The sequence below is a fragment of the Zalophus californianus genome, chromosome 5, assembly GCF_009762305.2.
Source record: "Zalophus californianus isolate mZalCal1 chromosome 5, mZalCal1.pri.v2, whole genome shotgun sequence".
Lineage (NCBI taxonomy): Eukaryota > Metazoa > Chordata > Mammalia > Carnivora > Otariidae > Zalophus > Zalophus californianus.
Genome location: NC_045599.1, coordinates 25568206 through 25591527, shown reverse-complemented (window position 1 = coordinate 25591527; position 23322 = coordinate 25568206). Strand labels below are relative to the sequence as shown.

Here is a 23322-nt window from a genome sequence, read left to right as displayed (position 1 = left end):
ATGCTCGTTAGATTTCATAAGTTCCTTCAGGGTGGAGATGAAGTCCTTTGTAAACTCCCCATAGCAGGGCTCCTGAAACGGGGTGAGGAGCAGGGGGTTGTTGGTGGTGTACAGCTGAGCACCAGTTGACCCCCAGCCTCGTCCATCCCTGGTCACCCTGGCTAGATGGAGCCCTGAACTCAAATTCAGGCCCTACCCTGATTGTCCTGCAGGTGTCCCACAGGTGCAATGGGTGTCGGGTCTCTCCCCAGGCCCAGGGCTAATCTGGGGTGATGATCAGAGAGCCTGGAAAAGCCTAGAACCTGGCCACTGATTCATCTGTTGGTTGAGCTGGAGGCCCCAAACTCAAACTCTGCTTCCCGCCCCCCCCCCCCCGCCCCCGGCCAGATTCCTCACTCTTTTGTTCATATCTCTGTGCTGGATGCTGATTGGGGTGATGATCCCTTTCAAATGTGATCAGAAAGGTCCATGCGGCAACAGTTCCTTACCTCACTGGTGTTCTGGGGCCTTTTGAAGGAACCCTGAAAGCAGGAGACATTGGTCAGAAACACAAAGGGCCACTGAGAGCAAAGTGATGTTTGATGAAGACCCAGACTTACATTGTATATAATGTTGTCAGCCGAAAGTTCTTTCTGAATTTCAGCACAGACTGCCGTGTGATTGTCGTAGGCAGACACGTTGGCTGTCTTCATGGAGGCACAGTGGTTTTCTGATCCCCAGAGTGCACAAGCCAGGAACACGTACAGGTACATGGTAAGACTTGAGGGTAGCTGCAAGCCGATCTGAGCCCTGGGCTTGGCAGCATTTCTGTGGAGAGGGGTACCTATATATGTGAGTCTAAGGAAATGCTAAATCTCTTATCAGTCATCACTGGCTTACGTGGAAGACAGAGAGGACCTTATCGCCGGGCAAATGTGCTTTTCATGCATTTTTCTATGACCACAGCACGCTTTTTGGATTCTTGTCTTTGCTGAAAATCACACTTGGTCTAAGAATTTTTATTTGTACTCACATTTCAAGTCATGACCTTTCTGCCTGCTTGTTGGGACAGGTCTTTGGCCAGGACCGGTGCTGTCTGCAGGTGCAGGCCAGAGCAGAGAGAGTAGGTGGGGTGGAGAGAGAGCGAGGCAGGGGCACCAAGCCAGCTTCCTCAGGCCCCCCTGTCAAGGAGAAGGCTGGCCTTGCTGTCCTGTCCACCTGACACTTGCAGACACACCCACTTCCTCATAGTCCCCGGGAGGGAGACAGGGGAACAGGTTTCGGAACACAGCCTCCAACCAGGCTGGCAAAGCAAGGGAAGAATGGAGCACTGCTATTTCTTGGCCTGAAGGCCTTGGGTTTTAGAGGAAGGCACCTGGTTAGATGCAAAACTTCATGTAAAAACAAAAGCCAGCTCAGAAAAATGCCACGCTAGAGCCGCGTACTGACAGATTCCGAATATACATTCTGACTCTCACAGATTAGGATCACCCATTTGGGGGAAAGTTTGGTAAATATGCTGGGCTCTGACCCCTGTGGTTTTGTTTTGTTTTTTTCCCCCCCTGAACAGCTAGTCTATCTACTGGTTCACCTTAGGAGTGGCTGAGGCCCTGAGTGTGAGGACCAGGGTGTGGCCACAGGGCCAGGCCTCTGAGGGGCACAGGTGTTTGCCTCACTGTAGGGCAGGCCCATTCAGCCAGTGGCCAGCTGAGCCCCAGGAACTCCCAAGCCTTCTCACGAAGTATGATGGCCTTGTCCTGGAGCAAGTTCCCACTGACCAGGTGCCTTGGACTTCCAAGTGAACCTGAAAACCTCTTTTTGCGGTGGGAGCCCTTGAGTATCCAGCGGAGCACATCTGGGTGTGCAGAGTGCAGTGCCCAGGCCAACTCTTACCTCCCCTCTGCTCTGTCAGGGCTGCCCCTGCTGGAGCACCCTGCCCCCTCCCGAACCTGGCGGCTCCTCTCCCCCGCCCCCCCCACCTTGCCCTATGGGGAGGAGAGCACCATCAGCCTTTGCTCATGGTTGAAAACAAACTGGAAACTGCACAAATAAGAACAGGTTTTTAATAATTTATTATTATGGCAAAACATCTTGAATAAATACAGAGTATGGTCTTAAATAAATAAATAAATAAATATTAAAATACATAAATATATAAATAAATATTACGGATCCCTGCCAATGTAAAACATTCCCCACTCCCCATATACCAAGCCGGTATCAGGGGCAGCATGGCTCAGAGCAAGTCCGTGCCCCCCACAGCCCTGGCCCGTGCTATCGTCCCTCAAAGGTGAAGATCTTGGGTTTCAGCCATCCATGGGGAGGAGGGCAGTGATTTGGGAGCTGCGCTCTCAGGGCTGGCTCCTGGCTGCACTGGCCTCTGTTGTTTCTGGCTGCCAACAGTCAAAGGGGATGTTAAACAGAAATTCCTTCAGGTTCTCTTTGAAACTTCTGAAGGTGATAGTCTGGGTTGCACAGGGAGTTTCCTTGGAAAAAAAAAAAAGAACAAGAAAACTTTGAGTCCAGGTGTGAGTGGCTAATGTGGGGGAAGCACTGGTGTGTTTCTGCACTGCCCTCTAGAACTCAGAGGCCGGAAGGCCCATTTGGAGCCCGCCTGCTGACCTGAGTCAGATGACAAGCTTGCCACCGTGTGTCACCCAAAGGGTGCACAACTCTGCCAGGGGCCTGACAACACGCCAGCCCGAAGCTGGTCTGCTGGGGTGGGCGGTTGGGCCGGCGTCTCCTCGCTCTCAGGCCAGCAGCCCAGAAGGGGCAGGAGTCAAGGCCACGAGCCTCACTCCCTACAGAAAAGGAGTGTTTGGGGCCTTTGTCCAATCTGGGTGTGACCCCCCTCCTTGCTCCCATGCAATTAGGCACCTCACAAGGGGCCACGTTGGTGGCACTTGGGCCCCAGAATATACCCTGGGCCTTAGGCAGGATCTGAGTTTCCTTGGGTTTGCCTCACCTCTGACCTCATTAATGATAATAAGGACAGAAGCGGCTCCCGCTGGGGAGTGTATAAGCCCCCAGAGCTCCATGGCTTTAACTCCTAGGGATGAAAATGGGCAGGGCTGCTCACTCTCTAGAGGGACTAATGCTGACAAATCTGTTGACACAGAACCCCTTTGGGGTCCTGAACAGCTACAGCCGAAGATCCCTTCTTATGCACCCCTCCACCCTCCTAGACCAAGACCTTCCAGCTTGGGACCCTGATGTGGGTACTCACCGGCGTAGGAGGGCAGTGCTGCTTATAGTGGTTGTCCATCAGGGTTAGGGGTTGCTTGAGGCTGCTGAGGCTGCCCTGCAGGCCGTCCTTGTACAGCTGTAGGCGGGTCTGCAGGCATGTCGGCTCCTGTGGGAACTGTGCATTACTTGGCGAGTAGTGGACAAGTGCCCTCTGGTGGGCACATGACACGCTCCCCGGCACTCTTTCCTGTTCTCAGCCCTGTCCCCCAAGAGGAGGACTTGGGAGGGGCACAGGTTGATGCCGGGTTCAGTCATACACACTGCTCTGTTCATGCCAATACAAATCTGCACCATTCAGCTCAGGCCACCCTCAGCTAGCACAGCCACATTCCCTGGCATCTCGAGAGGGTCCCAGGCTCCAGGAAAGGAGGTCACTATCCCTCCACCATTCGGGGAGAAGGTAGCGGGGGGGGGGCATTCCCCCCCACCCCAACCTGAAAAATGAACAAGGCTTGTTTCTGAAATCTCTCTGTGCCTCTCTGTAGCCAGCACGCTGTCTTCACAGGGCTTAGTCTCATAAGTGCCCCAAGCCCACAGCTCGTGTCTTCAAGTAACTGCCACTTACCCAACTGTCCCCTGGTGACCCCAGGCCCCTTGAATGCTAAGTCTGCCTGTGGCTGCTTGGCTAATGAAGGAGTTCACGTGACTGCCACAGGGGCAAGGCCAGTGGCCTCCGGAGAGCCCCTCCTGGCAGCCAGCTGACTGGAGAGGAAGTGGACCGACGACCACCCTGTGAGAGTTCATCTGAAATGGAGCCACCCCCCCCCCCAAAATAGAGGCCTCTGGGAAGGTGTGTCAAAGTGAAGCATCTTACCTGGCGGTCAAACATTCCAGAGACGACTTTTACTGTTTCATTCTGTAGAAAAGCAAAATACCGTTTGATGAAGCTGACAGGCAGGGCCAGTCCAGGCCAGCGAGGTGGCCCAGGCACAGCCTGCACTCGCTCCCTAACTCACCATCATAGCAGTCTCGTCCCTACTTTTGTTCAGAAGGCTCAGGGCCTCTTGGATGGCATCCACGTGCTGAGAGGGTCGGGTAACAGGGCTGCGGGAGCTGGTGGGTGCAGAGATGCTGCAGACCACAGTGCCCAGGAAAAGCAGGTTCTGCAGCCACATCCTCCTGAGGACTTTAGCCTTTCTCTCTGAGCACTGGGCTCACTGGCAAAAGAGCTCTTATATACACAGTTAGAGGAAATGATTAATGGTGACCACAAAACGCCAGGGGGGCGGGGGAACTACCTGACCTGTGGAATCTCCTGGCCCTTATCACACATGGGAACGGTGAGCCTTTCCTCCAGGTGGTCAGGCTCAGGGGTTTTCGTTCATGAGCCCTTCCAAGAACTGGCAGCGCACCCGCCTGCCTCCTTGAGCGCTCTCCAGCCCCCTCCCCGGTAGTCTGGCCAATGAGGCTGCCCCCTCCTTCTGAGGGGCCTCTGGGCACAGCTTGGACTTCCTGGCCTGGAGTGGCCAGGGCGGGGCCTGGGAGATACTGGACTGAGCTCCTACGCCCAGGCTCTCCACCCTGCCTCTGATCCCAAGAAGTCTTTGGGCTGGCTGTGCCTCTGGGGCCCATTCCAAGCCCAGCCTCCCCCTTCTCCTCCTAGATCCCTCTCCTCTGGCCACAGTGAAAGATCTGAATGGGAGGAAGACCCTCACAGGCCTGCACAGTGTCCACCTAGGCAGAATCCAGCCAGATGGCAGAGTCCTGCGACAGCTCCCAGCAAGGATCCAGAGTAGTTGGCAAGCTCTGCCCACCCAGGGACCTCTGCCCCACAGCCCCTGTGAGCAGGGAGAATGACAGGTGTGTGCACGGGACATCCAGCCGGCAAGATTGCAGAGTGTGCCTTCATGGTAAGATCCCATCTGACAGCAACCGTCCCCTTTTCACAGCTGTGTTCAACCCCCAAGCTGCAGAGGTGGATTGGGGCTCAGAGTTCAAGTTCTGGCTCCAGTACCACTTTGCTAAGTGACTCTTCGTTCTGAACTATGCGAGCCTCACCTCCCTCTGTGGGCCAGACTGCCCATCTGAGATAGGCACTGCGCTCCTACGTGTAGCCCATGGCAGGGGGCAGGGGACAGCGGCTTCTCAAACAAGGTCTTCCAGGCTTCATTTCTACATGACCCCCACCCCAGCTCACCTCCAGTTCCAGAGGCCTCTGTGGAACAGGAACTGCTTCTGAAAAAGCCACAGGCTCTTGAGGGGCTGACAAGTGTTTGATTTTCACAATGGAGTTTGGAGAGGACAGCACGAGTTTGTGTTTGCTGCCCCACGCTCGGAGTTTCATGGCACAGGGGTGTGGGGTGCCCACGTGCAGACTTCTGAGTGTGCCCCAGTATGATCGGATGTTTTACATGAGGTGCACCCATGTGAGCCCCCATGCTTCTGCAGATGGCCCTCTGATAGAGAGAAGCTCCCCACAATGGGTGTGAGATTTTTGGACCCCCAATGTGCTAGTTTGATGGGGTAGGACACAAGTGATGATACTCTGCTAGGCTCAACAGCAGGTAGGACTCCCGGTCTAAGTACTGTGGCCCAAGCCTGTGGCCCTGGCAGGTTTCACTGGATGGCAGAAGGGTTGCTGCCCTTGCATGGGGAAGACAGATGTTAGTCCTCCAGACCCCACTGGGGCCCAACATATTGCCATCCCTGCCCTTCTGAGCTGGTGGAACATTCCCAGGTGGCCAGGCTGGGGTGAGAGTATGGCACGTCCAGGCCCTGGTCCTTCTCGCTTTTCCATGAGGGCTCTGCTCTGCCCCTTCTGGGGAGCTCCTAGGAGGCACAAGAGAGGTCAAGAACACTAGATGCAGATGCCTCAGAGTGGAGGTCTGTGTCAGGCAGTGTTCTGGAACCTGGGTGGTGGAGAGTGGGGGCCACAGGCAGTGGCGAAGCTGATAGTCAAGGAGGCACAGAGCTGGTGAGGCCCCTCTGAGATGGAAGGTGACTTTTCTTTTGGAAATGAGTCGTCACAGCTCAGTCAACAAACTCTTCCAACCCACATCAGGCCCTGTGCTGGGGAGGAAGTCGATGGGACCCTCCCAATGGCCCTCCCACCTGGCCCTAGGGGCTCTCAGCCTGGTAGGGGAGACAGACAGCACTGGACCCTCCCATTGTGTGGATCCAGGCTGGGATGGGGGAAGTTCAGAGCTGAGGAATCCCAAGAAAACACTTCTCCCAGTTCGGGGCCTCGCGGGGGATCAAAGAGCTTCCTGGGAGATGCTGCCTCCCAGTACAGGCTGAAAGGGCTAGTAGCATCGGCTGGGCAAGTCAGACTGTGGGAGGGAGGGAGAGGACAGCCTAGTGGAAGAGTATCTGGGGAACAAGGAGACAGTTTTAGGGGCAGATATGGTGAAGAGGAGGCAGATTCCAGAGGGATTTAGGAGGTAGAATTATTCAGGACTCGCTGATACAATGGAGTAATTCCGTCATTCATTCATTTTTATTGAGCACCTACTAGGTTCCCAGCAGGGGAGGAGAATACAGGGATGGTGGAAAACAGGGCGCTACCTTTATGTACTCTGTAGCTCCGTGGATGAAGAAGCAAGATTCATCTACTCAACACCCTCCCCGGAGGGTGCTTTTGAATATAAGTAGAAAGAGTTAGAACCACTGTCGAGGCATCTAAGCTGGGCAGCTAGGGATGAAGGAGCAGGTTTGCAGTGTCTCAGGACCCACAGGAAGTGACAGTGGTTTGGAGGCTGCCTGTGCAGGAGACGGACCTGGATGTGGATGGCCCGTGTCCATGCAATCACTAAGGCCAGAGAGGGTTAGCCAGGAAGAAGGGCTGAGGGCCCAGCACAGCAGTGTTTAAGGGCTAGGGGCATGCTAGAGATGTGAGTGACTGGCCAGTGGCCAAGGCTCTGGGAGAGTGAGAAAGGAGGAGAAAGAGGTGCCGTAGGAGAAGGTCATTCTGGCAGCTGCCCTACAGGCACCCAAGTCACCATGCGAAGGACAGAGTTCCTGGGTTTGGCTGTGAGGCTGGTGGGCAGCCACACATCTTTCTTCTGGAAAGATGACATCAAGGCTGAGGCCATGACACAGGCAGGCATTCCTAGATTGCACCGCATGGAAAGTGGTAGCGATAACATCGAGTGTGTGTGCTGACTCAGGGGTCCCGGATGGGACTGTGGGAGGGTGGGGGCAGGGACCATGGTGGGCAGTGTGACTCCTCTTGGCCCCGCCTTCCCACAGGGCCAGGAGAAAACCCTCTGGAAGGGGTTTCCTGTGAGTGTCCTCCCACAGGCTGTGGAGGAAATGGGGGCTTGTGGCCACTCTGAGCTCCTTATCTCAGAGGAAGTTATCACGATGGGAAGGAAACGGGCCTCCTGGTGCTTTACATCCCATTGAATCTCTACATGGGCATCTCGGTTGATCTCACCCTTGCTGGGCGGGCCAGCCCTTGGTGTGGCAGTCCAGGAGACCAGCAGGCCGCCTAGCTCACACAGTGATGGCAGACACAGCATTTGGACCCAGATCTGTTCCTGCCCCCCTGACCTCTGCTACTTTCTCAGAGATCAGAAAGTCAGGAAATGCTGTTCACCTAGACCAGCATAGGGATGTTCCCCCTCAGGGCAGCTGTACAGGGACACTCCTGCAAGTGTTGGCAGGGAAGCTAGAATGGCCTGGAATGTCCCAGGGAAGCCCTGGGGGCCAAGGGCAGAATTTCTCCAACAGAACCTGCCATCCAGGCACCTCTGTGTTTTAGGTTTGGGCTCCCCACCACTGACCCCTGGGTAGCCCAAGGGCATCCCTCCTTCCTAAGCCTTGGCTCCCTTATCTCTACAATGGGTTTAATTATTGTTGCCTCACAGAGGAAACTGTTGCCTGTCCAGAAACTTTGCGGGGGAACCTCCTAGGGAGGAGGCAGTGCTTCAACCTTTCTTTTCCTCCCACCACTTTGTGAGGTTTCTGAAGCCCAGAGTGGGCAGAGGACTCAGCCGTGCTGAAATTTGCAGGGACAGCTGCCCCTTGTCCAGCCCTAGCCCCTGACAGCATCTTTCTGGACAGATACAGTGAGTTAGAAAGCCCAGCCTCCACCCAGACTCAGGGTTCAAAAGGTCCTACATCATGCTTAAGAGACCCTGGTGCTGGGGCAGCACCCTGAGTGGCTCATTCTTCCTTGGGAAGGGATCCTGATCACTCCAGGCCACACCAGACACACGAAGCACCCTCCTTGACCTTTGTGGTCATAGCTCCAGGCAGAGCCCCCTCCTGCATCGCCTCTGTCTAGGTCCCCAGAGGTATAGCTCAAAAAGACCCAGCCTGTCCAAGCCAGTCGCAACTCTTATCCTGCTTTTCGGGTGTTCCCAGTCCCTGGCACTGGTGAGTTCTGACTGGTATAGAAGGATCTGAGGGTGGTTAACCATTAACCATGTGTGGACTCTGATTCCATACAGCCAAGCTTATAGGAGGGCCCACCACATGTCACCCAGCCCCTGCACTCAGAGCTAATGATTGGTGGTCACGTTAGGCAGGGAGCAGGGAGGGTGATGCCCAGATTCACGGACACAGTGTTGAGGGCATCAACCACCATGTGTACAGAGAATGAACAGACAGGAGGGGGCAATCAAGAAGTAGGAATGAAAACAGTTAAGGCCTTGAGGGGACCAGTTGCATGTGTGGGTTTGGGTCAGGAAGCGAGTGAGGAGTCTGGCACTCAGGGTTCTGGCTCAGGCAGCTGGGTGGACAGTGAGGCCATTTGCTGCAATGGGAGAGACCCAAGGTAGCAGAGAAGTTTGGGGAGTTGTTCTAGACTGGACTGGATGTGGCAAGTTTAAGAGGCCAGGGGACCTCCAGGAAGACTCCGTCAGCTGTGGCTACATGGGCCCAGAGGTCAAGGAGAGGTCAGAACCCAAGACACGTGGAAGTCATTGATGAAGAGGAAGTTCTCCTCCCAGAGGGCTGCACAGAGTAAGCTGGGCCTTGGGTAGTGCTCAGGGGTCCCAGCTTGTAAGGCTGGGCCAAGAATGATGATACAACCTTTATTGCTTCATTCCTTGGTTCTCGGGACTTTCTTGGTATTTCCTCAGGACCCAACAACTGCACACTCAGGCCAGTGACACCCCATGGGTGGGTGCTCCAGGCCTGCCCTCCGTGATGCCTACTGCCCAGAGTATTTTCTCCAGAGCTGGAGGTGCGTCCTCTGCCTGTGAATCTCTGAATGTCTGTCCCCTGGCCTCATTCCCAGCTAGGATGTCATCAGGTATCCAGAAGGAGCCACTTCCTTTATTTGCCTCCTTGGGGAAGAGCCAGTGGGTGCTGCATTAAAAATGAAAAGGAAGAAAAATCATTAGACCAGAAGCTTTTACAGCTCTCAGAGTCCTATCATGCCCCTCACTGCCCTTTGTGTTCGAGGCTGGACTCCAGTCCAGTGTGCTGGGTAAGAGCCTGGGGATCTGTGCCCAGTTCCCACACCTGCCTCCGTCTGGAGCTGATGGGCCAGAATCAAGGTTGCAGATGTGGGCTTTCCGTTCTGGTGGTTCTGGAATGAGCCTCCTTCAGGACATTTCCAAAGTGCCAGGGCTCCCTCAGACTCTCACTGAGTCTCTTTTTGGGCAGGTCCATCTCTTGCTTCTGGGTCTTTAGGTCCCAGAGGGTGCTGCCCTTGAGCCTCCAGGCCACCCTCTGCTCCCTGTTATGTACCTCTGCCTCTGGCATCTTACCCAGAGGCCCCCAGCCCCTCACAGGAGTGAACAACCCCCGCTCTCAGGCCAAGGGCCCAGGAAGAGTAGTGATAAAGGTAACAATGAATAGGTGAGTTGTAGAGGGGGCTGGCCCACGAAGTGTCTCCAGGATGGCTGAAGGGGCTCCTTGGGAATTTCTCCTCCCAGCCTTGGGGCCATAGACTCAAAACTCTCTCTCCCGCAACATCTCTTTATTTCTGGGCGCCTGGGTGGCTCAGTTGGTTAAGCGACTGCCTTCGGCTCAGGTCATGATCCTGGAGTCCCGGGATCGAGTCCCGCATCGGGCTCCCTGCTCAGCAGGGAGTCTGCTTCTCCCTCTGACTCTCTTCCCTCTCGTGCTCTCTGTCTCTCATTCTCTCTCTCTCTCAAATAAACAAATCTTTAAAAAAAAAAAACAAACATCTCTTTATTTCTCACTCCCTCAGGCCACCCCCTAGTATGGGTTGTGCTGAGTTCCCTGTGTAGCCTGCTGGGGTACAGCAACTCCCTTTACAATGAATGCAGAGTGGGGGGCTTGCCTCCAAGCTTCGCCCTTCTTGCTGCATGACCTCAAGCCATGACTTCCATCTCTGAGCCCCAGTTGGCTCATCTCCACAAGAGGATGGAGGCCTACTTTGCAGTTGTTGGAGAGTACTGGGCTACATGGAGTGATGTTTTCTATTTTGGCTGACTGGGTGCCTCCCCACCCCTGGCCTCTATCTCCCTGGCCTTAAGAGAGGAGAGTGATTGCTGGGATGTGGACCAGCCTCTAGAGCCTTCTCAAGGCCTGGAGGTAGGCTTTCCTGAAGAGGGGTTTCCCTGTACAGACAGACCCCCTCCCCAGTACCCAAATACCTGCCTCCTCCCAGCCCCAGGAGGCAAATCCTGGATATATGAGGTCGACTAACTGGAAAATCAGTCACAGGGAAAGAGCCAACTGAGAACATCCAGACAGGGGACCATCCTCCCTAGTCCGCCCCCTGTTCTGGCAAGGAGGAGGTGGCCCCAGGCTGCCCATGGCCCAGGGCCTTATAGGAACGAGCAGCCATTGAGTCTGGCCGTCAGCGGGGGGAGAACAGAGTCATATTTATTGGGTACCCACTGGTACAGGTGGGTTTGTCCCTGGTGTTTCATGCCCGTCCCTGATTCAAGGCTCACAGCCCCTCTGAGGGGGAGCAGTGGCTGTCTGGTTTATTATTATTATTATTACTATTACCATATTCAGGAGGGCCCCTGTAGGCCCACAAGGGTCAGGACAGACACAGTGGAAGGAGGAGGCGAGGGAGCACTCCGCCATCCCACTCCCCACTCCCGTGCTCTTACAGCTCTGGCTGTGACTATGTCCTCTCACGCCAGCCACGGCCGGCCATGTTCCTTGCCCTCGCATTCCAGAGGCTGCCCTCGCCCCGCCTCCCTGACACGGCCACTGCAGAGGCGCCCAGCCTCGTCCGCACAGCCTGCTGTCCCTGGCTGCCCCGGGCGGTCTCTGCGCAGCCCGCGGACCCTCTGGGGCAGGGCTCGGTCAGGACACTTGCATGGTGCCCACTGGAGGAAGCGCCAGGGACAGCTGGGATGCGGAGCAGCTGTCTGAGGGAGGGAGCCCTGGCGTCCCTCTCGGAAACTCCGTGAGGCGTGGGGGAGGGGGGCACATGGACGGGACCGCGGAGGGCCCAGCTCAGGGTGCGTGTACAGGGGCGGCGCTGGGGAGGAGGAGGGACGGTGGGCGTCTGGAGGATTTGGGTGGTCCGTGTTTGGTGGCTCGGTAAGGGAAAGATGGAGCTGAGGCTCTGTGGCTGCGCCGCTCGCCGCTGGAGCTGGAACCACGAGGCTCTAGAGCTAGGAGGTCCCTCTAGAGGACTGGGTCGGGCCAGGGGACTAGACTTGAAAGGCTCCCGTGCCTCAGTGGGCATTGGCCAGAGCACTGCGGCTTAAGGATTCACAGGCTCTGCAGTCAGACTCCCTTAATTTCTCTGTGCCTCAGTTTCTTCATGTGTAAAATGGGGTTAATTGTAGACTTGATGGGGTCATTGAGGGGATTCCCTGAGCCCCTCTTCAGTCCAGGAGGGCAGCAGCAACTTTGCCTGATCCATCTCCCCCTCCATAAGCCTGACCTGAGATTTTCAAGGGAAAAATCGAGTTCCTGGCCCCCAGAAGGAATTCATTCAACCCTCCACTCTGGCCCACACAGCCTCTGCCTCTCCCTCCTGCCCACCGTGGGCCCAAGGATTCTGCTCTGCTTGGCTGCTCCTCTTTCATTCAGCATCTCTCTCCCTCTGTTCTGGCTCCTTCCTGTGGACATTAAACATGGCGTCCAATGTGGCACCATCCTATCCCTCTCCATCTGTACACGCAGCACTCCTCAGGCCATGGTTGTTCAGTCTTGCTGTCTCCACAGTGGCCAGGCCAGGCTAGGCTGTACTGGGGATCAGAGAAGAATGAATGGGGGAGGGGACCAGGCTGAGACCCAGAGGTGCCCAAGGCCCAGGGTGACTGGGCTCCAGAGGCAAAGGCAGTGACCAAGGAAGCTCTGGAGGGCCTGGTTCCAGCGAGCCACTTGACACACACACTCTGGCCCTATAAGTGGCCTGGATGCTCCCCGTGCTCCCAGCTTACTTTGTAGTCTTAGATCTTCATTCCCTTGCTTGCCAGTGTCATCTGCCTGCCATCCCTTTTCCTACATCTCTCTGCAAGATGAACCCCTAGTCCTTTCTCAAGCTCCCTGTGCATCACCATCTGTGGGAAGCCCCTCTAACAAGACCTGTACCTGTTCATCCATCACTGTGTCTGTAATAACCCCCACGGCACTGTGCTGGGACATGGCCAAGCGGCCCCCAGGGCCTGGCTCAGCATCTCCCCAAGCCCTGGCCCCAGCCTAGGAAGCTGTGGAAAGTCCTCCAGGTATTTACTGAACTAAGTCAAATGCAGTTTCCAGGACAGGGTGGGAAGAGCAGAGCCCCTTCTGGAGCAGGAGGGTTCTTTCTATGGAGTGAGGTGCCGATGTCTGTCTGAGGGGATCCTCTCCTTCCAGGCTTGCCTTCCTAGCAATTTCTCTGTGCTTGATTTTTCTGTATTTCCAAGTTTTTTAGGAAAGAGCATATATGCTCTCTTATACTGCCCTTCTGATGTAAAGCTACAATATTTCTTAAAAAATAAAATTCCTGGTTGAGGTGATCTACTTTCCAGCTGAAAAGGCACCTTGGATTTGTGAAGGTGGGAATTTTGATTTTCAGAGGGCCTTCGTGGGACTTACGATGGTGCTTTGCTGCCCACTGGTGGCGAATGGACTTACAGACCTGGCACTAAGGAGCTCTGGGCAGGCTCAGAGAGAAGATGTGAAACTAACAGACCTGCAGGGGAGATGTGAGTACCCCGGGACCTCCCATTAGGCCAAGCAGTCACCACCTCTCCCAGCAGGTGCCTGAGCATGGTATAGAAGGGCCCCAACCTGATTGGGAACTGACCACCACTTGGTTCCAGGCCCCAGCCCAGGGCTGTACTGGCCCCAGGCAAGATCTGAGGTTTGGGATCAAGGGTGAGCCTCAGTGGATCAGGCCCATGTTCATCCCAATCCAACCTGGAGCAGGCTGGACTGTTCTGTAAGAAGGGGAGATCCCAGAGTATCTGAAAAGGCTCACCTCCTCTCGCGCATGTCACTGCCACTTGTCTCCCCACTGCTTTCTGGGCCTGTCTTTGCGGAGCTCCCCTCCCCCTTTAACAGCCCCCCCCCGCCCAGATCTTCCTGCACCAGGTCTGTGTCTGACTGACCACTCACTCCCACCTCAGTCATGAGTCACTCAAACAGGGCCTGGGCCTGAGGAGGGAAAGGGAAGAGGCTGAAGGAGGGTTGTGGGCTCCCCACCAGCATTCGCTCCTGTCACGGTTTTCCTTCTGTTCTGTGAATGCTTTTGGCCCATTTCGGTCTCTGGATCTTTGCACTGTTCTCTCTGTCCAGAGCTCTTTCCTCGTGTTGTCACACAGCAGGCACTTTCTCCTCATTCAGGTTGCAACCTATGTGTGACTTGCTCAGAAAGGCCTTCCCAGACCGCTCAGTGTAAGGCAACCTCCCCAGCCCCGCTCCATCGGACTAGTTCACTGCCATAACCCCAGGCATCCAGGACAAGCCCTGACACGTGGGTGCCCAGCCAGAGTTTGCTGAATGGATGAATCCCAAGGCACTGAAGGAGTGTTGTGCCATCCAGCCTGGAGTGAGAACAGTGTGGAGCTTCCAGGAGGGGCCCTGAATGGGGACAGCCAGGTAAGAACAAAATGGCAGACTGCCAGGTGAGAGGAGCTCCAGCAGCTGGTAAAAGTTAACAGATTCCCAGTGGAAGGAGTCCACGTTGTAGCATTTGCTGATGTCCGTAGTGTAAATACTGTCACTGGGCCCAATCTCAAGCTACAGATGGTTTGATAACTGGTTGGCAACTTGTTAAAAGATTGAACAATTGGCTCTGTGAGCCAGTGTGAGCTGGTTCCATCCACCATCGGCTCTGGCCTGCTGAGGACGAGGCGTGGGAGAAGCATGGCAGGACAGGCCAGGTCCGTCTCCTCTCCACCAGGACAGAGGGTAGCAGGGCTGGCAGAGGCGGAGAGTTGCGGACCCACTCTCCAGGGAGTGAAGAGGAGGTGACGAGCAGGCACTCATCCCGGGCACATGGGAGTGGTGCACAAATGCCTGCCTCAGCCAGGATGAAATTAGGACCAGCCGCCAGGTGCGGGTGGGAGAGCGAGGGAGGCAGGGGAGCCGGAGAAGCGGGAAAGCCGGCTGGGGACCCGGACTCTCTGGGCGCACTCTCATCCTGTGGCCCGGCTCCCCCTAGTGGCTCCACCAGAAACTGCAGCAGCTTCTCCAGCTCCTCCCACCGCCCTGGGCAACACAGAATCTTCGCTGAGCACCCACAGTGCCGTCCATGGGCCAGGCTGGAGCGGGGGGGGGGGGGGGGGGGGGGGGATGAGTGAGAAGAAAATTACTTTTGTGGGAACACAAAATTTTATTAGGAGGAGGAATGTGGAGGAATATATTTCTGAGGTAGTAGCAGATCCCTCTTTGACCTCCTGCTGTCCCATCGGAGCAACTGGGCTGTTCCTTACCCAGCACGGAAGGGGAGGGGTGGATCAAGGCGGGGGAAACAGAAAAGAAGAGGACCTGGCCCCCGGCATCTGGTGTTGGCGTCCAAAGCCTTTATGGAACTTGTGGGGAGTCAGACGGGATGACATCAGTCCTTATCGTGGTGACAGAGGAAGCCTCGCTCTCCCCTTTCTGCCCCACAAGCCCAGACTGGAGGAGAGACAGGATGCCGGGGAGCCAGAGAGGGAGGCACTCAGGGCCAGAGGGGCCCTGGGACGTCAAGGGTCAGGTGCACAATGAAACCATACTCAGTGATCACCCAGGCTGCACCGTCCACATCAGTCTGCGCTGCCCTGGGCTACACGGCTGTCCTTCCAGTGGGTCCCCGTCTACCCACCTATCCCAGACAAGAGCTCTGTCCTGGTATAGTGCACACAGCAGAGGTAGGTGGCATTCGAGTTGGTCTCTGAGGTAGGAACTCACCATGTGGAGTCAGGGTCAGGGCATTTGAGGCTGAGGTGTCGATGTGGGCAAAAATTTAGAGGTCTCAAGAAAGGTGTGTGGTTCGTCCCGGAAGCCACAGTGAGTGCTTCTGTTGGCTGGCACATCAAGGACGTTGGTAGTTGTAGGCATAAGGAAATAGAAACAACAGGTGGAGGCAGGCCCCTTTTGCTATCTCAAGGCTGAGGACAAGGTCCAGAAACCCCTGAGGACTTGGAAATTAAGTATCAGACCAACCTGGTCAGATTTGTATTTTCTAAAACTCAATCTGGCTCCCCAGTAGACCACAGATTTCCAGGGTGTGGGTTCCAGGACCCATCCGGTGGCAGGGAGACTTGCTGGGGGTGGGGGGGTGGAGGGCTGCTCAGTCATCAGGCAAGAGGTTTACTAAGACCTGAGTCAAATTGAGACACTGGCAACAAAGCAGTTGTTCAGCGAGTGTGGTTTATTTTCTCAGATGTGTAGAAATCAGTTTAAAACCTGAGGTACAAATGAACAAGCCCCAAGTCCCCCTCTTGAGTCTTGTTTAGAAGGAGCAGGACATAGGCTCCTTTTCTAAAATAAATACACTTCATATTGCATAAGATAATAAATAAAAACATACATAAATAAATAACTTCAATAGGATTAAAATGAGAACATCATCGCAAAAGGCCAAATGGAGGCAGCACATTTCAGAAATTAGATCATGAACAACCCATCTAACTCCACCAGAGAAAATGAAATCCCTGGATTGTGTGAGAGACATCCCAGAGTATTCAGGTGTCCTGCTGTGTCTGATGTCCAAGGCCCCATGGTGAGAAGGCCCAGAGACGGAGGGACATCCCACAGAACTCCAGGACTCAGTGCTTGTTCTTGAAAGTCAGAAAGTTATCAAGGGCCTCCAGATATTTTTTCAGCTTCTTTTGGAAATCATCCCAGTTATTCTCAATATAGATCGGTTCTCCCTGTGAAGAAACCAGGAAGGTGGCATTAGGTTGAAGGTAGATGACAGGCTAGGGGTCAAGTCATGGCTGAGAGTCCCACCTGCAGGGGCATCTTGGGGGTCAGCTTACCCTGGGTGTGGGATTGGGCAGGAGTGGCAGGAATTCCTGTGGGAAGAGACCAAAGCAGACAGTCAGAGACTCACCTGGAAAGGGAGCAGGCCCTGCCTCCCCTTCCCAGAGGTTGGTCAGGGCCAATGCGGGGATCCCCAAAACCCTCAACAGCTTTACCCACCTTAAGATTTTTCCAGATTAGTGACTCATTGTTGTAGAAATTTTTGGTAGCATTCAAGAATGCATCCAGGTTTGGCCTCAGAAGAGTAGTGTTCTAAGGGGACCGAGAATACATGTAAGAGGAAAAGGTTGGGGTTCAGCCTTCCCATGGCTGAAGTCATCCGCAGTTTTTCAAGTCTGCTTTCAGGGACATCCTTGGACAATCCCCTCCTAGTCCCCTTCTTGCCCTAGGTGGGTCCCTAAGATGCCCCTAAGGGCACAGGCCTCGAGGCGAGTGTACACCCCAAGCAAGGCCTACTTCCCTCAGCCCCAAGCCCCTGGCTCCAGATAAGCTGCACGCAGGGCCTGGGTGGATCTTTCTGCACTTGGAGGGGAAAGTATTGCCCAAAAGAAGATCTACAAAAGGTGGAGGGCTGGCCAAGGGGAGTATTTGCAGCAAAGAGGCCAGATAACAGGATTACTGCCTTGACTGAATGAAGGGCTTCTAGAAATCAGGAAGAAAATTGCAGAGACCCCAACCCCAGCAGGACATGGGTGCAGCCTGTGAAAAAAGAGGGGGATATACATGGCTAACAAACTCAGGAGAGATTCAACCTCCTGCTGGACCCAAGGATTGCCATGCAAACAAAAGTGAGATAACCATGGAAGCCAACTGAAACTAGGAAAAATAAGTGTAAACGATAATGCCCAGGGCCAGTCAGCATGAGAAACAGGATTCAGTGTCTCAAGGAAAAGGAAGGAAGCAGGCAAGTTCATGGGGGAAATTTTAGGCTGCCCCACTGAAAAATGAAGAGCTTAAGGCCTTTGGAATTATTCACCTATAGCTGCCTTTTCATTTGTAATTAAAAAAAAAAAAAAAAACATTTTCCTATTATAGACCTGCCTGGGAAAATGTATTGAACACTTGCTAACACCTGACACTCGTCTGGTGACTCTATGCACTGGTTCCACGTAATTCTCACAGTGACCCCACTGAGATACACACTGTTAACCCTGTTGGCAGAGGAAACACTGAGGCTAGGCAAGGTGGGGCGACAGGCAGAAAGTGGATTGGGATCCAGGTGTGCCCAAGTGTGGGCTGAGTGCTTACCAGCAGGGTGTTTATCTCATTTGGGTCCAAGGCTTCCTGTGGGGGCCGAGGGAGAGAGAGCCGTGAGTCCTGTTGGCCTGAGACACCTGCGAGCCCCTCTCCGCCCTCTGCCCACCTTTTCCCAGTTACTCACTTCTGAAGGCGAGGGTGAAGTGTTTAAGACGTCCATAATTTCACTGATCATCTTGAAGTATTGCTTAGGCTGGTATGCCGACAAGGACCGCCCCTGTGCCTGTAGGGCTTGGAATCCAAGCAGGAACAGGAGAAGATGCAGGATGGGGAGGCTGTTCATGTTCGGGCTACAGGGTGTATTTTGCCTTGTCCTGGTCCCTTGTGGCGTTCTGAAGCATGCGACACGGTCTCCTGTCTTTTATACACCGAGGCCTCGTGCCTACACCCCGACGAGTGGGGCGGATGTCGGAAGAATCTTTATCTGACATGGAACCTCCAAAGCAAACCACAGACTTATTCATCACTTTCTAGTACTGGAGATCCGTGAAACTTGGAAAAAAAAAGAATTACTCAGAGGTTGTCTCCTCCTCTTGCCAGGGAGAAGAGCTGAGCTGGCCACTGGGCAGAGTGGGAACAGGTGAGAGGATCCCTCTGACAGGTGAGGGGCTGCCTGACCCTGAGATCCCTCAAGCCTCCTGCCCGGTGGCACCTGGTCCTGCCATCCCTGGGCAGCTCTGACCCTCTGCTGCCCACCCTGCCTGGCACTGCCTGGTCCCGTGTGGGTGTCCAAGGGATAGGCCCACTGGAACAGACAAGAGTTTGTCTAGAAGCCGGGCACACAGCTAACTGTTCATGTGTGGGCTCAGCACATCTCTTGACAAGCCCCCACCCCAGTGATGAGTTTCTGGTGTTAAAGCCCCCAGTGGTTTGCCCCATGGCCTTTGCACTGCTTCTCCTCAGCACTTTCTGTTCCTTGGGGCCGGGGGCTGCGGGGGGGCAGGGGGGGGAGGGCCAGATGGAGCCCAGGCACCAGATCCCCATTCTTGTTTCATTGGTCTGACAGCCTGACTCTGCCCCTGTGTTGTGGGATCTTAACCTCTAGTGGAGGCCTGGCTGCAAGCCCTGGGCAGTCCCTCTGGTAGCACGGAGGAGCTGGGTTCAGGGACCTGAGGATCGGGGCCTTTGAGGAAATTGTCCCTGGGAAACAGGAGGGAGGGCTGGCCTGAGAAGCTTTAGGAGGTGGAACTGGAAGCTGTGAGGGATGAGGCAGGGAAGAGGGGAGGGCAACTTTTGGCTTCAGGCTGGGTCTCTAGCGATGGGGGCCGGCGGACAGCGGAGAGAGCAGTGTGGCAGGGGTCTGGATCCCTGCCCAGGCCCCGTAGGAGGGCTTTGCGGAGTGCAGGCAGGAACAGACCGTGGAGGAGGCCCTAGAGAACGAGAGCAGCAGCTAGAGAAGAAGCAGGGAAACCAGGAGGGTGGGGGGCCCAGAGGCAGCCCCTGAAGGGAGAGGGGGACCACTGCCTCAGGAGGCGTGTCAGGCCCCGACACAGGCCCAGGACAGGGGCTTTTGGCAAAGGGGTGCACGTGGCAGGGCGTGGGGCAGACTTCTTTGAGATGACTGGGGCGGTGGAACAGGAGAGGCGGGGTGGAAGAGCCAGATGTGCTACAATCGGCGTGGGGAGATGAAGGGTAGGCGGTTGTGCTGAGGCAGGGTGACGGGGTCGGGTTTTAGGCCTCCGAGCAGGGAACAGATCTGGTAAAGACAAGGACCAGGATGTGGCCACAGAGGAGGCAGGTGAGAAAGCTGTGGCTCAAGGCAGGGCTGAGAGAATAATGCCTGTAGCCAGTATGCAGGGCTCCCCGCTCAGCCACGGGCTGGGAGGGTCTCGGACCTGGGCCCCGAGCATCCTCGCAGAGCATGGGGAGGCTCTCGGGGGCCCAGTGAGATGAGGCAACACACAGGGAACCTTACGGCCCGGTACTCACTAGGCATCATTCATCCAACAAACTTTTATTAGCAGTTGCTGTTGTGTAGGCCCTGGGAATAGAACAGAGTTGGTCCCTCTCCTTCGGAAACTCACAGTCTTGTGGGGAGAGGCCGATGGCCAGCCTTGCTCCTCTCATCTTGGACCTCAGAACTGTTGCTTCAGTGGGGAGCTTGTTGGAAGTGCAGATGCTCAGGCCTCACCCCAGACTTTCTGAATCAAAAATTGCATTTTCACAAGACCCTCGGGTGGATTCACATGACATTGCAGAAGTTCTGATTTAAAGCACTCAACTTGGGCGCCTGGGTGGCTCAGTCATTAAGAGTCTGCCTTTGGCTCAGGTCATGATCCCAGGGTCCTGGGATCGAGTCCTGCAACGGGCTCCTTGCTCAGTGGGGAGCCTGCTTCTCCCTCTCCCGCTCCCCCTGCTTGTGCGCTCTCTCTTTCTAACAAATAAATACTCCAGTCATAACATAAGAGCTTAATAAATGTGAGATATTATCATCTGCTCTCCCAACGTAATTTGTTTAGGCCTCATGCAACATTTGTTCCTTGTATCACCACAATTTGTTCTTGTCTGCCCTATTAGACTTTGAGCTTAAAAGAAGGAAAAAAAATAGAAAGTATTCAGCTTGGGTAGGGCTGGGGGGTCCTTGCCCTGGAGACACAGGGGGTTCGCTGTTCAACCATGAGTTGGTATTATTTTCTATATAAAAGTTTTAGGGAACCAGAGCAAAAAAACCTGTGATTTCTTATAGAGAAAAAAACCTCTATTTTTTTAATTCAATTTTAAATTGGGAAATTTAAAAGGGAATTTTAAAGTTCAGTCAAATTTGAAGCTGGGGAGGATGAACATTCCTGCAAATGCTCCTTTGAAAGCCCTCACTTTGTAGTGCCTTATAGTAAAGAAAACCGGAGTATTGCTGCTGGAAATTTTGGCATTTATAGTATTTGTCTCTTGTTTTAAAAATACATACAAAGGCTACCAAAGGAGAAAGAGGTTTCAGGCCTCATGCTAGGAGCATTGGAAGCATTGTGGGGTGTTCAGCCAGGGAGGCGTGTGGCCCTGGAAAGTGTGGGTTCCAGGAAGTCCAGTCTAGCCACTATGGGGAGAATGGCCAGGAAGAGTCAGGACAGCAGGGTGGCCAATGAGGGGGCGGGGGAGTTCTCTGGACCATCAATGGTGGGGAGGCTACACCGGGTGGATTCTGGAGCAGAGGCAGAGAACTGCATGGAGGTAAAGACTCGAACAGCTAAGGTCCACTGAGCAGCACTTAGCAAATGCTGGGCACTCAGTCCTTTTCCCTGGTTGACTCATTTAATCCTCACAGTGAGCCTATGGGGCAGGTGTTATTATTATTACCACCATTTCACAGCTAAAGAAACTGAGGCTCAGGGAAGCTGAGTTCCCCAAAGCTAGGAAGTGGCGTCACCAGGATTGAATGCAAGCAGGTCTGTCTGATTCCAGACTCTGAGCACCAGAAAGTAATAGATTAAGGGGTGATGCAGGCTGGCGGGAGGGGGCCAGTACGGTGAGGATAATGGAGCCACTGGAATTTTTTACCAGAGGACACTGGTACCTCTGGGGGAGCCATTTTAGTGTGTAGTGAGGGTAGAAGCTGGTGGCGATGGGCTGAGGAATGAGTGAAGGTGGGACAGAGGGTAGTAGATGCTTTGAAGTTTTATTCTGAAGGAAGGGGAGAGATGGGGGCAGCTAGAGGGGTCAAGGAGTCAGAGAAGGATCTTTCCAGACAGGGAAGCTTGGAGATCTCTCCGCTGGAGGTGAGCTGAGAATGGGCTGGACAGCTGGGTGGTGGGCCAGCGCAGTGGGTGCCCGAGGGGCATGCACACAGGGAGGGCTCCCAGCATTGGGCGTCACATGCTCACCTGAGAGGAGGGCTCAGGGAAAAGCCATCTGGGTGGGCCCGGTCCATCCAGCAGGGGGGGTGTAATGGATTGTGTCTGCTGGTTTGGTGGCAGGAGAGGAAAATGGTTTCTGTGTCCCCTGAGAAATAGGAGGCAAAGTCAGCTCCTAGAGGCTTAGGGAGGTGGGGTCAGAGGCATGGAGGGTGCCTTGGTTGGGAGTCTGTGAGCTGACTGCCTGGGGATGGCCTTAAGGGGCTGGTATTTATGTCAGCCCAGCCTAGGGAAAGCCTCCTCTGCAGACTGGGCTGATTGCAATCAGGATGGGAAATGAGCCCAGGTGGAACAAGGGAGGCTCCACTAGGGCTGGGGTGGGAGAGCCAGCCCAGGACTGCTGACTGGAGTGTGCAGAGAAGGGACCCTGTGGCTTTCAGCGTGGGTCTCTGGGCCCCATCTGATGGGTCCCTGTAGGCCTGCGGTCCCGATTCACTCAGAATGGGGCACAGTGTTCAAGGTTGTGGTCCTTGGGGCCCATCCAACAGGGGCCTATCTGTATCTGCTCCTTCCTATCACTCACCCACTCACCCTCACAGGCCTGGTGGAATTTTCTGGGGTTCCCACCGCCAACAGGGACCCAGACCTCAGTCATCATGGCAAACTCCCCTGACACCCTCTCTATGGCATCCTGTGTCAGATTCTGTCTGCCCGTGAACTCAGTCACGCTTCCGCTGGTAGTCCCGACCACACCACCTGGTCTTGCCACTACACAAGCTCTGGGCTCCCGGCTGGCCAAGCAGTGCCACCAAGTTTCACATGCTCACCTGAGCAGAAAGAGCTCCAGAAAGGGGAAGGTCTGGCCTCCTGTCTGACCCAGCTCTGCACTCCTCACCCAGGGCCTGCCTAACCTCACCCTCTGCACCCTCAGCTTTCTATCCCATGTCGTGGATGTGGCCTCCTGGGGCCCATCTGTGCCAAGTGGACCTCCTCCCCAAGTCCAGTCCCATAGGGACTGTGGAAAACCACAGTTTAGAATAATAGGCCTGACGAGGAGAAAGTCTGGAAATGGGGCGGCCTCACCCCGCCTGGAGAACTGGGGAAGACTGAGGAAGGGAAAGCTAAGCCCTCTGAAGGCTGGTCCGGAGCCAGACCTGTTACAGAGGAAGCGCTCCCAAGCACAGCTGGGTGTGGAATGCAGACGTTCTATCTGTCAGTCTCAAGTCTCTTAGCCTCAGCTCTGATATCTGATAACGGGGGGCAGCCATGTCATTCTTGTTATTTACAAATATATGTGCATTCAGTGCCTGCCACTCTCCTGTTGCCTACGTGGAACACAAAGATTTGGGACATGCATTCCTATTATGTTGATAAAGCCAGGAGCCAGGTGAGGGACAGACATGCAGGGCCCTCAGCCCCACACTCCCCATTCACAGTGAAGCTGTCCCAAAACTGTGGGGTGACTTAGATGCTAGTAACACAGTGTTCCAGGGTCTCATGAACTGCTCTTCTAGGTGGGTGAGCCTTCACGCACGCAGTTAGCCATGAAGATGAGGCTGCCAGGCAGAATCTTGGTGGCCTCGCAGGCAGAGAAAGAGAGGCCAGGACGGGTGGCTGGCACAGAGTCCCAGCTGTCCAGACGACAGCAGGACCGGATCCTGGCTGGGGAGGGGCACAAGCAGGCCCAGGTGAGCTCAGAGCCAGGTTGCCCACTCTGTCCAGTGAGCAGCGGCTCTTATCTTCCTTGGTGAGGTGAGGCGAAACCCTT

General features: G+C 54.8%; 2 protein-coding genes across 2 annotated transcripts; both read right to left on the bottom strand.

Moving 5' to 3' along the window:
- Positions 1 to 2032: 2032 nt before the first annotated feature.
- CSF2 (colony stimulating factor 2) lies at positions 2033 to 4358 on the bottom strand. The gene is made up of 4 exons (XM_027606257.1): positions 4182 to 4358; positions 4040 to 4081; positions 3206 to 3331; positions 2033 to 2465 (listed from the first exon to the last, which is right to left on the bottom strand). Exons 1-4 carry the CDS (start codon positions 4338 to 4340, stop codon positions 2331 to 2333), a joined length of 462 nt encoding a protein of 153 aa, XP_027462058.1. The 5' UTR covers positions 4341 to 4358; the 3' UTR covers positions 2033 to 2330.
- Positions 4359 to 16295: 11937 nt separating this feature from the next.
- On the bottom strand, positions 16296 to 18052 carry LOC113928606 (interleukin-3-like). Its single transcript, XM_027604471.1, has 5 exons — positions 17894 to 18052; positions 17761 to 17796; positions 16672 to 16764; positions 16509 to 16544; positions 16296 to 16400 (listed from the first exon to the last, which is right to left on the bottom strand). The coding sequence occupies exons 1-5, from the start codon at positions 18050 to 18052 to the stop codon at positions 16296 to 16298; spliced, it is 429 nt and encodes a 142-aa protein (XP_027460272.1).
- Between the last annotated feature and the right edge of the window lie 5270 nt (positions 18053 to 23322).